The sequence below is a fragment of the Clupea harengus genome, chromosome 20 (assembly GCF_900700415.2).
Source record: "Clupea harengus chromosome 20, Ch_v2.0.2, whole genome shotgun sequence".
Lineage (NCBI taxonomy): Eukaryota > Metazoa > Chordata > Actinopteri > Clupeiformes > Clupeidae > Clupea > Clupea harengus.
In genome coordinates, this window is record NC_045171.1 from 24,634,092 (window position 1) to 24,647,266 (window position 13,175).

General features: G+C 42.6%; 1 protein-coding gene across 2 annotated transcripts; it reads right to left on the reverse strand.

Moving 5' to 3' along the window:
• Positions 1-4,219: 4,219 nt before the first annotated feature.
• On the reverse strand, positions 4,220-12,530 carry LOC105909216. Of its 2 annotated transcripts, none has more exons than XM_031587619.2 (7): positions 12,246-12,530; positions 11,015-11,722; positions 10,795-10,909; positions 9,565-9,682; positions 6,713-6,904; positions 6,100-6,290; positions 4,220-5,992 (listed from the first exon to the last, which is right to left on the reverse strand). In XM_031587619.2, exons 2-7 carry the CDS (start codon positions 11,687-11,689, stop codon positions 4,665-4,667), a joined length of 2,619 nt encoding a protein of 872 aa, XP_031443479.1. In that variant the 5' UTR covers positions 11,690-11,722; positions 12,246-12,530; the 3' UTR covers positions 4,220-4,664. The 2 variants fall into 2 exon arrangements, with proteins under 2 accessions (XP_031443479.1, XP_031443478.1); XM_031587618.2 differs by having other exon boundaries at positions 12,251-12,527.
• Positions 12,531-13,175: the final 645 nt, after the last annotated feature.

Genomic DNA, 13,175 nt, shown 5'->3' on the forward strand with positions numbered 1-13,175 from the left:
CTGGGGTGACACTAGGTTGGAATCCTCACTGGAGCAATGGATGATGCACATCATCCGTGCCTGCTTCATAGGCACGCTGCTGGTTTTCTTCCATCATTCCTTCAGGACATCAAAATCTTCAACATAAATGTTCCATCAATGTCTTGATCAACAACTTCACAAAGCTTTCAAAACATCATGCTTATATCCAAGGGCGTAGGTTTGGTCTCAGCATTGGTAGGGACACTGCCCGGCTGCCCCCCCCATATAAAAAAAAAACGTAGTTGATATTATGTTGAACAGGCAAACTTTATCAAAATACATTAACATTTGTGTACTAACTTGTGGAACTTGGAACTGATTTAAACATAATAAGAATAATAAAACCTTAGTTTAAATACAAAACAGTATTCTGCACCAAAATAAACAATAATAAATGAATAAAAAACATTCTCCACATTTTTTGCAAGTATTCACTTCACTTCTTTTTGTTGTCCTTTTTTGGATATCTCAAACATATGTCTATTCCAATATACAGTTACAGTATATTCTATATATTATGTTGAACAGACAAACTTTATTAAATTACATTGACATTTGTGTACTAACTTGTGGAAAATGGACAATTCAAAGTCTCACCTGATTCATCATCACCCTGTTCTACATGTGTAGCTTCAGGCTGCTGTTTTTCCTGCACAGTAATTCATCAATTTAATACAGACACTAACCATGCTAAGTTGACTGCTGACATTGGTGGAAAGATTACAGGGAACAGAGATAGCCTTATTACTATCCAAGGGATCATATAAGCTAACTTATCACCAGTTAATATCACTTTTGAGTTGCTTGCCTGCTGGTACTAGTCTAAACTAGCATGGTCCCATTATGTGGGCACGTTAGCTTTATCCTTCTGGCTACAACAAGACCAGCTGCTTCTAACACACTGGTCGAAAGATTGTGTCGTATTTTGACCTACTTATGACTGTATTGTTGAATAATGTGTGTATTGCTGGTACTGGAACGTGGACATCTCAACAGATAGAAGTAGCAGTTAGATGAGAAGCCTTTTTTTCACCTTTTCTGATAAATCACGTGGTAGAGATACCTTTTCTGATAAATCACGTGGTAGAGATGCCTTTTACGATAAACCACATGGCCGACAGGCCATGACAGGGTCACAGGCCTTTAGATAGGCGCTTCTGAGAATCAATGACGTCACAGGTTCCTCTAAGACGCTTCTGAAAGACCACATACCTGAAAAGGCGAGACACCGGTTATCACAGGAAACTGTGCAATATGCACACTGTTAAACAACAACAAAGGTTCTCAATGTGGTTAATTCTGATTAGGTAAGCAAGAACAGGGGTACAGGGAAGAAGAGAGGTGGCAAGATCTATAAAAAGGGCTCGGAAACTTTGTCCTGAGTTAGCCTGCCTGATCGCTCTTGCCTTAAGGGTTTTGAGATGCTCAAAAGCAGTTAACTACTCTGAAATAAACTGTTCAGTATATTCATACCTGTTCACCTTGAGAAATTACAGCATCTTGTCTCGCAGGCGCATTGGAAAGCTTGGACATTTATTTTTCACTCTTCTGGGCGACGAACAAAGTATAGATAATAATACGAATGAGTTTGCAAATATATTGTGCAAAATATTTTTTTTTGACAGGCAATTCAAATTATCTAAATATTGGTGGGGACAATTGTGTCTTTCCCAAACTTTGGTCGTGACTAGTCCCTATGGACCATATGCAAACCTACGCCCTTGCTTATATCTGATTTCATCAGCTCAAATACCTGAAATTATTCTTAAATAAATTCTTACAAGCTAAGTACATTTTCATTACATATCTCACCAATTCCAATGTTTTTTCTTCTGTTAAAAGCTGAAAGTAAATGCACAACTGTGCACGATTATGGTCAACCGAATACAACAATGTACATAATTGTATATCAAGGCTGATCTTGGTGCCATCTAAGAATCAGATTTTCAAGTGATAACAACAAAAGGTGTATGAAAAATCAAACTTTATTTTTCAATAGTTGCAACATTTGACTTATTATTTTGACAAATCATTTACAAATCAATTAGTTAATGACCAAAATTATATCACTGTTAAGATGATATTATAGTGGGGCGGCTTAGCTTGATAGTTCACAAGAATTGTGCACTTTGTGATAAAAGCGTGAAATTTGGTACACATATAGCCAAAGACAGTCAAAACTAAATTAGATATCGGCCCATCATGAATTTTCAATATGGCGGCCGTGGGAGCCATTTTTCAAGATGGCCGCCATTGACACAACTTTAATATGTAAGATTGTTGATCTAGCTAGCTATTTTTTACATATATTGGGGGTTACTATATGTATAACATAAATAAGTCATTCAAATTTTAAGATGGTTGTCATTTTTCAAAACAGCAGCCGTGACTGGTTTAAAGTAAGTAATTGCAACAAAGTTGCATAGATACAGTATATGATATAGAGGATCATAACATCAAATCACACTTTTTTCATGTTGCTGAATTCAGACGGTACCTCTAGGGCTTGAATTGCTGTCTGAAGCCATCTCTCGTGATTTAACGCTTCTCTGGGACCTGCGACACCTTGAGATTGCTGGCTACAGGCGGAACCTCCGTGTAATACTCTGGCAAATGCTCAAGAAGTAAGAGTAGTAGAGAAATTGCAGTGACATGGAAAAGGTCCCTAGCTGTGGTTGAACTCAGAATATGGTCAATGAACACCTAACTGTGCAACTGTGGAGAGCATACCACTTTTGATGATGCTTGCAGACGTTGTTTCCCGTCTGAGTTGACAGTAGAAGTCAGTTCCTTTGTGTGTGTGTGGGCATGCAGCATCAGCCCTACATATAAAGGAACTGGTATCTCCTGTGTAGTACTGTGTCTGACACATCCTGTGCCTGGTCCCTGTTTGTGCTTGACACTGTTGAATTTAATAATCTGAGCTATTGCCAGTGCTATGGGTGATGTCGTCTCTGCCATCTGATTTTTTATGCTGGGTCCCTCTAACAGCATCTGCACGAGGGTCAGTCCTCTTGGCATCTCTCAGGGAATCCATTAAAATATTTGGCCTCAACCAATATCTGATGACGTACAATTTGTGCAGCACGTGCAATGTGCATAAAATCTTTGGTGTTGTCCTGTTCAAAGGCTTTGGCAGGAGCAAATCCAACATCATCTTCAAAGGCCATCAGGATTTATCCTCCCTTTGTATAAGCTTGCATATCAGGGAACTCAGCAAGAAGCCTTTCCTTCAGCCGGGTAAAGTGAATTCTGTTATCAATTTCCTCTCCTAGCTGTTCCATTCGTGAATGGTAGAGTTGGGCAAGTTCAGCTAACTTGAAGACTGGTGCTGTTTCCTCATCTTGCCTGGTCTCTTCGATGTAAAGGACCAGCTCAGCAAACACAATTGCAGAGGCCGATGCTACCTGTCTGTGGCAGTCATCATGTATGTCATGGCTGGCCTTTCTGGCTCGATTGTAAAGACCTACAAGGCATCAGGTGTGATATTTAGCTTCAAGTTTACTTAGAAGTTCATAAGTATGTATAAACTTCCAAAAACTATGTATGATGACTAAATTTAACTAACAAGATCATCAACATCATATTATAAATAAAATAAAAATAAGAGAATTGATCAGAAAACTCTTGCACCGCCGGCCATCTTGAAAAATGGCTGCTATGTTGAAAATTCATGATGGCCCGATATCTAAATTCTTTCAGACTGTCTTTGGCTGTGTGTACCAATGTGTACCAAATTTAATGCTTTTATCACAAAATGCACAATTGTTCAGGTTATCTGCCCCACTATTAGCACATCAGTGAAAATGGTAATATAGCCCAAAGTATGAAAAGCTGCTTTTGTGCAAGGGTTATCATATATTAATAGACTTATATCAGTCCTACAAACAACTTAGTAAATGTAAAGTTTTGCCCCCTCAGATGGTACCAATATGTGGTCTGGCCCATGGACTATTTAATGATATAGACTTCCTCTCAGTGGACTTTATTTATTTATTTATGAAGAAGATGCATAAGTATATATATATATTAGCCACTCTATGTATTATCTTTTTCTCTTTACATATTTAACATCCCTTGTCCCAATGTTAAACATGAAACGAGCCTGAACAAAACAATTGTTTTGCCTCAGACCTGGATGACATATCAAATGATATTAGGTATCCTTTCATGAACAAGTCTGCTCTACACCAGGAAATAATGTTTTACCATTTATGAGCAACTACACATAATTATTGGTCAGATAGCCAGCTCTACACTGTGATAAATATAGCTTGATATTTATTCAAGCCCCGTGAGACTCCAAATAATATAGGTATTTGACAGGCTTAAATGATTTACAGATATACAGTACATGGAAATACACAACAAAACACAGAAAAAATGTATCATTGTAAAACAGATTTTGCATTTCATGAAGGTAATGCTTGTGTACAATATACTCCACACTGCATGAATTTTAATTCCAGTCCTCATAATTGAGTTTGCACCAAAGGACACATTAATTATCTGTAGTAATGCACTGCAAAACATGTTATCACTGTAATTTCACAGTTCACATCCTGTCATCCGACCATAATGTATTGATTCCCACCACAGTGTGAGCCCTAAAACACCTTTCTCAACTCAAGCCAATGCTCATCTCACAGCTCATTCTGTCCACTCAAAACGTCAAAGGACATGATGATGGCCATGCTGTTGGAGCCTTCGCCACAGCCTGCAGTACCCGCGGCAGCCAGTTTGAGCTGGGGGGCGCTGGTTCCTGTGAACACCTCCCCCTCCCACACGCGGCTCTTGTTGAGCTGCAGCTCCGTGCGCTGCTCGCCCTGCACGCTCACCCGCTGGGCGCCGGGCACCCTCACACGGAAGCGCACCCAGGACCCCGGCTCCAGCGAGCCGCTGCGAGGCTCAAACAGCACGTAGCCCTTCTGCCAGGCCGTGTAGCTGCAGGGGAACGGTGGCCAGGAGGTCTCTGAGCTGTTCCGCAGGACAAAGTCACAAAGCAGGTTGAAGTCTTGGTTGGCAGAGCCGGCGGTTTTGCCATAAAGGCTCAGCTTGTAGACACCAGCCTCTGGCAGGGCAATGCTGATGGTGACTTTGCTGGCGTGGTAGGTGAAGAACACGTGCCTGGAGAGGGGCTGCCCGGGCCGCTTGCGGGGCTCCTTGGAAAGCACGGTGTGCAGCTCCAGGTCTTGTGAGTTGTGGAAGGTGATATTACATTTGCCCTGCTGTGTGCTGAGCTGGGCTGCCGTGTGGCTGAATTTGGAGAGACCAGCATTGACTGTTCTCACACCTGGGCCACAGGAGGTGCTGAGGTTGGCTGGAAAGAGCTCGTTGAGATTGATGGCACCAGCAGTGCAATGGAGCAGGAAATTACCTGCATTTTGGAAGCTGTCACCCACACTCTCATAGTCCCGGACAAACACAGACAGCCGATAGTAACCGATATAAGGGCAGAGTACATGACAGGTGAGCTGGGTAGGTTCAATTTGTGTTGCCAGACATCGCTTGGCCACTGTTTTATCGAGGTCTCGGTGGGTTAATTCACATAGCATCATGAGAGGTCTGGTGGTGTGTAGAACCAACTCGAAGGAGCCAGACTCCAGTAATGTGACGTCTGAGCCATGCTGGCATAGCTTCAGCCCTAGGCTCTTAGCATTCTGCTGTAGGCCCCAGGACAAGAAGGGGTTTTCTGGGAGCTCCCGGACAGGTGCAGGCTCCGGACACTCCAGCAGGAAGGAGCACGCCCAGCTGAACATCCCTGTGGCGTTGGCAGGCCGGGCGAACACCATGATGTCAAACGTGCCACACACCGGGGGCATCAGCTTCAGCTTCATGCTTCCTGTGGTGACTGTGAGCAGCCCGATGGATGTGCTCGGTTCCTCTTGGTCCGCTCCGCTTCGCAGGGAGGCTTGGTACGTAAAATCCAGTGGCTGGGAGAAACCCATGGAGACGGAAGCTTCACCGTTCTCTGTGAGAAAAAAAACAGAGACAAGTAGTAGTGGTGAGTGCATTTGTTTGGGGATAATAATCTTTTGATACATTTGGAGATTTTGAGCAGGGGGGTGTGGGGGTCACCTGTCACTAGGAAAAAATGTTTGGGGTAAATAAGGGTGAGACCCAGCCGGTAGAATTCAGACGTTTTCATGACCCTCTTCTCAAACTCTTCCAGCCGGATAGGCTCATCCAGTAGCTGCCATTCAGGCTCATCTGGACAGTGAGAGTTGATGAAGTTTTCAGGATCAGTCAAGAAGTAGAAATCATCATATCTGTCAAGATAAGGCCAAGTACATTTTTTTCAATGAAAAACTGATTTTTCGCATGTGTGAAGAGCAGGGGAAATGTATTTCCATGCGCGTATTTCACGCTTCCCATATGTTATAATGGTTATAAGAGAGGTAAAGAGGGAGAAGAGGAGACAGATGAAGAATGAAGGGAGAGACAGAACAGAAAGAATGAAAGAAAGACAAAAAGCGAGACAGAAATGGAAGGAGACATGAGGAGTAAAGGAAAAGAAAGAGGGAGAGAGAGAGTGTGTACGTGTGTGTGTGTGTGTGTGTGTGTGTGTGTGCGTGTGTTATTGTGTGGTTTGCCAAGTCCTCATACGGTAGCACACAGCAGGCTATTTGTCACAACATACAATTACGTCCAAGACACATAAAAAAATTGTTTAAATAAGAATATCTCTCACCTTTTGATGAAAGCTTTATTGTCCATGTCCACGCTGCCTGCGCCCCAACAGGAATCCAACAGGTACCAGTGGCCCTGCAGATTCACTGCATTCCACATATGGCTGGATTTAGTGTTTTGGAATGTTTGGCCTTGCCGAAACCCAATACCTTTACCATGACCAGACACCTCCTCACACTTTATCCCCACCACCCTATACAGCCAGAGAAGAGGTGAAAATAGGGTCATCAATGTGCAATGGGATAAACATCGTTTTAAGAACTGCACTGATGACACTGGTGAGAGTGTGCAATCCCCATACATGCACCACACAGTCAACATCTTAAGATTCAGAATGCATCCCGGCAAGAAGATGTATCTACAGATAAGCCAAATGAAGGTAGGGTCAATTGATCCCAATGTGAAAATGACAATTGTCTTCCTAAATATCTTCTCACATGATTCTGTATAATGTGTCCTGTCCACACACACACACACACACACACACACACATTTTTGGTGGGTGAGTGGTGGTGGTGATGGGTTAAGGGTCCCCAGAGTCCCTGCATAACCTAACAGCCTGCGTGCGGGGTGACAGACTCAAGGTGGTGACGCAAATGTTCACCATCATTACTTCTGCCAAGCAATTACATCTGCCAAAAAGTGCTCGTTTAGGGATAATGGCAGACGACCGACAGGGATGGCCAGGGGGAAAAAAGTCAGCCTGGGAATTTCTGTTTGAGCATCTCTGTTCATCCATAGTCTGTTACCTCAGAAGTCATAACACTAATTTATGATAGCATATCTGATATAAGCATCATTCAGTCATATTGTGGTGTCTTCAGCCAACATTAGACTATTTTCCCTATGAAAAACAAGGGTGAGACGATCTAGTTACAGCCCATGCCACCAGAGCAAGCTAGTACAATTGTCTTTGACAGTGTGAATGTATGAGAGGGGGAATAGAGATGTTTGTAAGGCCCTTTCAGAAAATTATTAATTTTGTTAACGCTTTCTCTTTTATTGATAATGTTATGTGTTTGAAGTTCAAACTGTGTGCTGTATGTGCTTGAAGTAACTACCGTTACCATGATGCCTTTTCCTCTTGTTTAGTAAACATGTTTCTCGCTGTAATTCGTTTTTTTTTTTTAAAGTTGTACCAAATCCTTTGTTAGGAGAAGTCGTTTTTTTATTCGTGCTAGTTGAATTTTAGGAGGCAGGAATTGGAAATCTTCTGCCTGCCACAGAGAAGATTAGCTAAATTGTATGCTCACAACAGACATGGGCAACAACGAGACCTGGGACTCTTTAACTTCGTACACGTGCCTGATGAAGAGAAGCTGGGAAGAAGTTTGGGGCTAGGTTCACCGTCACAGAGCTGGAGCTAATAAGTTAGCCTCAAGGAACTTCATCCTGTCCATCAAGTATCATGGACTACAGAATTCGTGAGTAGCTGCTTTATTGGTGGTTGATTGGTGACGGTAAACTGTTCGCATCCACCGTGAGTACAACTGTAACAGCGAGAGTGAGTGAACCTTTATTCATTTTTTAAATTGGATTTAATTCTCCAATGGTACAATGAGTACAACGAGCTCCTGATTTCCTCACGTGCCCAAATGTGTTTTACATATAGCCTATGCAGTGTTACATTTAACGTTGGTCCTCTAATATAATGTAAGTGTTTTCCCTTCGCGAAGTTTATGTAGCCATTTTGCGTTTATTGGGTTTCTTAAACGAGTGTGATAGTGAAGAGCATTGGGTTGCAAGAATTCTGTGCTAAGGTGACAAAAATGTAGAGGACACAAATTTCATATTGCTGGTTTACATATTTAGACAATTTACTTACATGTCACTTATATACATGTTGCACACACACAATTTATTTAATTAATTTGTACATTAAAGGGAAAATAACATCAAACACTATTGTTTGGTAAGGAGCTAATCTTTGCCATTACTGCTCCCATTGTAACTATATCTGAGGATTTGCATATAGCCTGCCAGTTACACTGGTATAGCATGTCCTTAGTGAGGGCACTTTTATTTGTTTGATTTATGCACATTGTACTTATTAGTTTGTTATTACTCAGTCCTAAATGTAGTGGTAGACAGGAAGTCCAGCCCACTCACCAACAATAGCTGGGAACCCAGGATTCTGTTCTGTTTAATGCAAGTGTGACTCCTGTGTATTTTATAGCACTAGGGAAAAAAGGGTTACATGTTGTTTGTGAGGACAGTTAAGCGAAGCTTAGTTTTGCACAAATAAAGCCCAATTTATGGTCGTCCGTTTACGGAGACACGGAGAGCCCTCTGTGACCTGACGTGCACCTCCCAAATTTTGTAACTATCCGTCTATGTCAATCCGTCAATACATTGCTGTATACCTTGTGGGTAAACATATGCCAACATTAGATAGCTGGCTCAGACACCTCGCAAATCTCCTCAGACGTATTTTTTTGTTACAATAACAGGTCTATTTCTCTGTAACTTAAAAGAAATCTAAGCAAAAAAAAGTCAAACAAACAACTTTTATGAACAAATAGAAGACCATCTACAGAGTTTGGTCCACCATCTTTTTTTTTAATTTCTTTGCAACACCCACAACTGTCAGAGAACCATAAATTAAAACGAGTCCGTAGAGGGCAATTGCGTGATCATGGAGTAACGGAGTCGTAGAAGTATATTTCAACCTTAAGAAAGTAACGCTAAAAGGAAGTGAGACCGTTCGTGTAATATTACCAACATGTTTGAATGAATACTAATTCTTGCTAATTGGCCTAATGTAGGGACAGAGATTCAGTGCAGATGTTGTGTACTACTTATTTATTCACAATAGTATGCAGAAGTAAATGAAGAGGCCATTAAGTTGCCTACCTGCACATCAGCTGAAGCACAGTGGAGTATCCGCAGCACACGCCCCGGCCTGTCTCGATGACCTGCTCAGGTGAGGTCACCTTCTTTGTCAGTCCCAAGTATCCACTTACATCATATTCTATGCACCCACAGATAGACACACATTTTAGAAATCAGCAGTGAATCATTACAGAATGATAGTTGTTTTGCAAACTATACAAAACAGCAAACTATTAACTGAACAGTGCAAAGTTAGGGTATATGCTGCACACTAATTTGATGTGTGTCAGCTTATATCTATGATCTATGTTGCCAAAGCAAACTGAGAAGATATATTTGTATTCTCTTTAGTAATGGTGCAATGTTCAGCATTGTAGACGTGATTATTTCATGCCCGACTCTGAAATCTTATATGGTCTGTTACCCCTGAACTTATATTGGACTGTAATAATTTGATCCTTCTCAATGCTTCTCAATAATTGGATCCTTCTCAATTACTGGGCTTGCCAAATCTACGAGATCAACATGCGAATGGTCACATGATGAACTTCAATTTTTATGAGGCCAATAGCCCTTATTGCATTGTTATCCTAACTGAAGTGTGGTGCTGCTACAATTCACCGCAGGATAGACTCACTGACAGCGGCTTGTCTCATCTAATGTGGATCTTCACAGAGCCCAGGGGCCACTTCAGTGTAGGCAGCTGTACGTAAGTGGAGAGCATGTCAGTTATGGTCATCCTGACCCAGCTCTCATTAAGCAAGCCTGCCCAGTAATTCCCTGCTAAGACATGACGCACTACCAGTGCAATACTTGTAGAAGGTCATGGTGTAGATAGGGACACAGCAGGCCATATTAGATAATGTGGTACCTCTGCCTAGCAGAGCTACGGCTTGATCATACTTTGCACGTCGTATGTGAGGGTCTGCGTGGCGTACATTTTGCTGTCGGAGGGGGTGATTGTGGCTCCACGATGGCTCCACGATGCTACAAGGGCACCATCTGCGCAACTGCAGACGGAAAGCGGACTAGAAAGTATAACAAGAGCAACTACGCCACCACGTTGTCCGAATCTCTGTGTAGACATTCACAAGCGAATATAATCAAGGCCTTAGGCGAATAAAGAGCGCTACTGCTTTTTTTTGTCTGTTGACACTCCGAAAAACTGCAAAGAGTGGGAAGTTTTTAACCCAGCCAGTAGTAAGGCCATTTAATAAACAGGAAATAGAAAGACGGGAAGGAGACACAGACCGATGTTGTGGCAAAGCCATGTCCAGATTGCCCGAAGTTTCTGCAGCTCAGTTTGTGCACCCTCAGTTATGGCTTGTGTGATCATCTGCACAGAGTAGATCTCCTTGCTTCTTAGCTGCAAATCATTTGCAAAGTGTGTTTTGTGATACGTAGTATACATACACAAATGCTTTTCAACATATACATATGGACCTATCTTTATATCTTTTTTTTTTCTCACCTCTTTGCCGGCTTTGATAGCATGGGCATCAACCTTTCTGAAGACATCCGTGGTTGAGAAAAGTTCTCTTTGGAGTTTTCTGTGTGTGACTTGTGCATTTCCAGCTAGCTGTGGCCCACTGCTCTCTGTTTGCCTTGTCTGGGCTGTGTCAGCATGAGGTGTCTGCTGTCCCTCTGTGGGATCTCTGCGCGCTGCACTCTTCCTCACCCTGCTGACGGTGCACGCCTTGCTCTCATCGGACAGCTGCCTTTTTGCCAGCGGCCGTTGGAACTCCCTGTCTATGGCGGCCCACTTTTCAAACACAGCGCTCTTCACTGAAATGACACCAGATGTGCTGGAAGGGGATGTTGCGACGCCACTCTGCTTTTTGCCGCTCGCTGGCTTTCCCACCTCCAGCTTCCAGGCCTGTTTGATGACAGATTTACCTGCCACTTCTTCAGATGAAGTCGGGGAGGTGTCATCAGCAGGGGCTTTTAAGTCCCTTTCTGGAGGTTGAAGGCTGTCCCCCTGTGAGGCAGTGTTTTGCTTATTTAGAGGATATGGCTCCTCTGTCACTTTGGTGTTGTTGCTGTTATTGCAGTTGTGGCGGCGACTGACTTGGATGTCAACACCACTAAGAATCTGACTTTTTGATTTTGGAGCCTCTTCACTTTTCGGCTGGAGAACATTGCCCATGTTGTCCAGTCCTGTGGGTATCACAACAGATGTCTGTACATATTGAGCGATGAAGAAATCAAAAAAAAAAAAACAAGAACAGATTATGACATACACAGTGAAACCCTCTTCACTCATTCAGTACTACAACCTTGACATTTCCTCAGAGTTGAGGAAAACATTTCACCTGCAGGTATTGTGTGACCTTTTCAGGAATCCAATAGGTAACAGATTACATTTGAAGGTTGATGATTGCACTCACTGAAATGCAGCCACTTATGCAAATAGCAGCTAGCAGACAAATCGGTTTCCTTTCCTCTCAATGTAAACTTTAGACGGTGAAATGACAATAGTTTGTTCAGGCTCTGAGAGGTTCTTGTCAACGATATCAATTGCTAAGTACAACCCAAGCTTGCTATGGTACATCAAGCACCTCCTGTATACATTTCTGTCACAAATTTGCATTTCAATTAAATACTCTTCACAGTGCCAGTTCCATCCTGTCAAGTGCTCCTTTACTCAAATGATTCTGTCCTCAAGCCTGATTGCACAACTACATATGGATTAAAAGGCTTACCTTACCTTAAGAGTCTTGCCTTGAACCTTGCTTGGCCTGTGCAAGTGTGTGTCTGTTTGTGGTTGTGTGTTTTGTCTATGTGTTTTGCCTCGTTCTGTTTGATAGTGTGTGCTTCAGCGTTTGCTTCAAAATCACGGTCCTCTGCCCATCTCCATGTAGAGATGTCACCCCTCGAACCACTGGCCAGATATATACTGTGCCAGGGGCTGGGATGTGTTCTGCCTGCATAGCCAGGGGATGACAGACCTAAAAATACTACAAAGCAGCTGATAGAGAGCTAGTGTAGGACTTTCCACCAGCCTAGGATTGGTGGGTTGTGTGTGTGTGTGTGTGTGTGTGTGTGTGTGTGTGTGTGTGTGTGTGTGTGTGTGTGGGGGGGGGGGGGGTGTAATGATGGGCCATCGAGGTCTCGGGTAGGGGAATGGTGTGAGATTTTGTGGAGGCCTTTGAGTTGTTTGAAGATCACACTTGTTTGTAGATTTTCTTTTCAAAGGAATAAAGTTTTGTTTCAAGCTGGGGAACCGTGAGGCGACCCATTAGGCCGTGACTTTGTCATGCAAACGCCTCTTTTGAAGGAGGAGGTAGAAGGAGGAGATGAAGTCCAGCAGCTCCGATATGGATACCCCTGATCTGTGTGGATTAACACCCTACATGTATGGGTCAGGCTACTGGCTGCGGAACACAATGTTTTCCAGTTCCTCTTTGTAAGGGTTTTTACAAATCCTTTAGTCGAGTCTAATTTTTCTCAGTGCCCTCACTCCAAACCATATCTAAAGCAATCTGTGGGCAATGTATTATTTCACTCCAATACTGATCAAAGTTACTCTTTATAAAATCACGCAAAGCCCTGATATCATAACAGGACTTTGGATATTGATTATAACACAAAACTTTGTGTATTGATTAGTACACATTTCGTTTTTGTTCCCT

Excerpts from the sequence above, each read along its gene's own strand:
- LOC105909216 (XM_031587619.2), bottom strand. The coding sequence starts at position 11,689 with ATGGGCAATGTTCTCCAGCCGAAAAGTGAAGAGGCTCCAAAATCAAAA. Across the intron at positions 6,905-9,564 it reads GTGCTTCAGCTGATGTGCAG|GGTGGTGGGGATAAAGTGTG; the intron begins GTAGGCAACTTA and ends CTGGCTGTATAG. Across the intron at positions 5,993-6,099 it reads ACATTTTTTCCTAGTGACAG|AGAACGGTGAAGCTTCCGTC; the intron begins GTGACCCCCACA and ends TTTTTCTCACAG.